This window comes from Engraulis encrasicolus, chromosome 15, assembly GCF_034702125.1.
Source record: "Engraulis encrasicolus isolate BLACKSEA-1 chromosome 15, IST_EnEncr_1.0, whole genome shotgun sequence".
In the NCBI taxonomy this organism is placed as follows: Eukaryota; Metazoa; Chordata; class Actinopteri; order Clupeiformes; family Engraulidae; genus Engraulis; species Engraulis encrasicolus.
This window is the reverse complement of record NC_085871.1, coordinates 37,792,806-37,795,694: the sequence shown is the minus strand read 5'-3', so window position 1 is coordinate 37,795,694 and position 2,889 is coordinate 37,792,806. Positions and strand designations below refer to the sequence as shown.

The 2,889-nt window shown below is 48.5% G+C and overlaps 1 protein-coding gene across 1 annotated transcript; it reads left to right on the top strand.

Moving 5' to 3' along the window:
• The first annotated feature begins 826 nt into the window (after positions 1-826).
• On the top strand, positions 827-2,644 carry cxcr4a (chemokine (C-X-C motif) receptor 4a). Its single transcript, XM_063218032.1, has 2 exons — positions 827-905; positions 1,053-2,644. The coding sequence occupies exons 1-2, from the start codon at positions 891-893 to the stop codon at positions 2,121-2,123; spliced, it is 1,086 nt and encodes a 361-aa protein (XP_063074102.1). The 5' UTR covers positions 827-890; the 3' UTR covers positions 2,124-2,644.
• Positions 2,645-2,889: the final 245 nt, after the last annotated feature.

Genomic DNA, 2,889 nt, shown 5'->3' with positions numbered 1-2,889 from the left:
GAGGTTTCCAACGGAGCGTCTCTGGGAAGTGGAGAGGTGTTGAGCGCGGGACGATTGCGGCAGTCCTACAGACAGACACGCTGGCACACGAGCTTCACCCCTGGAAGCGTGCATGACAAAAACACAACACAGCACAGCCCAAGTCCCACCGCCGCCACTTTACAAAGTAGGCTCATGCTGACGCACTTTAGAAACAAGATATTTATCTGGAAATCTTTGGCTAAGCCAAGCGCAGCCCAACGCACGCCTAGAGGGTTTATTATTGCATCAAAAGGCAAGCAGCTTATTGCAGGACTGTCACGAATCGCCACAAGCCATTAGATGCCATATATGTACTGTTTATTGTCGTTCATCAATGTAGGTTTAAGTGTGTGATAGTTTCGTATATTGAACCTGATGGGCACACAATGGAATTAAAACATCTCTACACCCCAGTGTATTATAATCTATTTTGCATTGCACTGTAATGTTTTACTCTGCCTCTGTGGAGTTTATGATACATGGTGCACAATGTAAGATGGACACACATCTGCTGTCCAGCACAATTTCTACATCGACCAACTTGCTTGGCAAACTATTTAAAGAGCTCTTATTTACGAGAGGAGAAAATATTGTGAATCAACTTGTTTTGCCGCTTTTTTAACAAACAGGTCTGCCGCACAAACAGGAAAAGTGTATTTTAGGGAAGCAGATGCAGCCTGTTGCTCTCGTGCGCAATGCGCACATGTGCCCGCGGGGTAGAACCCCGCCTCTGAGGGGAGGGGAGGCGCGCGAGGCGCAGGGGGTATAAAACAGACAGGATCCCCCCAGACAACAACAATAGACTCACAGGTGCTGTGTCTGTGAGATAACTCTGGTGCTAAAGAGGGATTACAATCTGAACCTCCACAATGTCTTACTACGAGGTATGTGCATTTAAGGAATTTTATCAGATAATGTTAAATAGCCTTTGCATGTTGTGTTGCCTGCATACCTAAGATGCTGTCTGTATGCTTGCACATTATATGCTTAATGTACTTTATTTAACACATTATTTTCTTTGTATTCAACAGCATATAGTATTACCTGACGAATTACTTGAAGACAACAGCTCGGAGTCCGGATCGGGGGATTTTGCCTTAATCGAGTACACGGAGGCCTGCGACCGAGCTGTCAGTCATGAGTTCAGCCGGATATTCCTCCCCACCGTGTACGGAATCATCTTTGTGCTCGGGATCATTGGCAACGGGCTGGTGGTGGTGGTCATGGGCTACCAAAGGAAATCCAGAACTATGACTGACAAGTACCGTGTTCACCTATCCGTGGCCGACCTGCTGTTTGTGCTGTCTCTGCCTTTCTGGGCGGTGGACGCGGCCAGCGACTGGTACTTCGGCGGCTTCTTGTGTGTGGGTGTGCACATGATCTACACTGTCAACCTTTACAGCAGCGTGCTGATTCTCGCCTTCATCAGCGTCGACCGCTACCTGGCTGTGGTGCGCGCCACGAACAGCCAGGGACCGAGAAAACTTCTGGCGGAGCGCATCATCTACGTGGGCGTGTGGCTCCCGGCGATGCTGCTCACGGTGCCCGACCTGGTGTTCGCCAAGTCGGAGGACATGACCGTCAGGACCATCTGCGAGCGGGTCTACCCGGAGCCGGCCAAAATCTGGCGCGCAGCTTTCGAGTTCCAGCACATCGTGGTGGGCTTCGTGCTCCCGGGACTGGTCATCCTCGTCTGCTACTGCATCATCATCTCCAAGCTCGCCCGCGGCACCAAGGGCACGCAGAAACGCAAGGCGCTCAAAACCACGGTGGTGCTGATCGTGTGTTTCTTCATCTGCTGGCTGCCCTACTGCGTGGGGATCCTGGTGGACACCCTCATGACCCTGGACGTCATCGAGCACAGCTGCGAGCTGGAGCAGGGCTTGGAGAAGTGGATCTTTGTCACCGAGGCGCTGGCATACTTCCACTGCTGCCTCAACCCAATCCTGTACGCCTTCCTCGGCGTGAAATTCAAGAAGTCCGCCCGCAGCGCCCTGTCCCCCAGCCGCGGCTCCAGCCTCAAGATTCTCCCCAAGAACAAGCGCTGCGGAATGTCCTCCGTGTCCACGGAATCAGAATCCTCAAGCTTCCACTCAAGTTAACGCACGCAGAAATTCGTTGTTTTTCCAGAACTTTTCCCCCAACTGTAAATAGTATTCCCCGCTATCCATTCCCGTGGACACTTTTGTACATGAGACAAATCAAACGAGTCGTTACATTAAAATGTAAAGGCGCTCTCTCTGTTGTGCGTTCGGGCTGAGCCCCCAAGCAGGGCCATTGAATGGTCCTCTTTAGCTATGTAAATAGGACTCCAGTGTCAGTATTGAGTTGACCAATAGATGTATATCTGTAGCTAAATGCAATGGAAAGATTTGAATTCAGGGATTTTTTTGTATTTTCTGATCACCAGAATTGCCTACAAACTGCATTGTATTTCACTGTAGCCTTACATTTTTTATAAAACAAAGAAAATATTGTTTATATTGTTTACTTCTGCTTTGTTGGCACTTAGGAAATGCCATGCTCTTATTTATTACAAGTCAAGAATGGATTGAGTGCTTGATGTCTAGGTTGTTTCAAGATAGCTGCTTTGATTCCAGATCATTTGTAATAAACAGTTCAAAATGTGAAATACTTTGTCATGAGTTTCCTTTATGAAAAAGGAGATGCATTTTCATTCTGTCTGTCTCACCTCTTCCTCTCAGAATAGCATGCACACATGCTTAGTCTCTACCCATCTTACTCTTTCTTTCTCTCTCTCTCTCTCTCTCTCTCTCTCTCTCTCTCTCTCTCTCTCTCTCTCTCTCTCTCTCTCTCTCTCTCTCTCTCTCTCTCTCTCTCTCTCTCTCTCTCTCTCTCTCTCTCTCT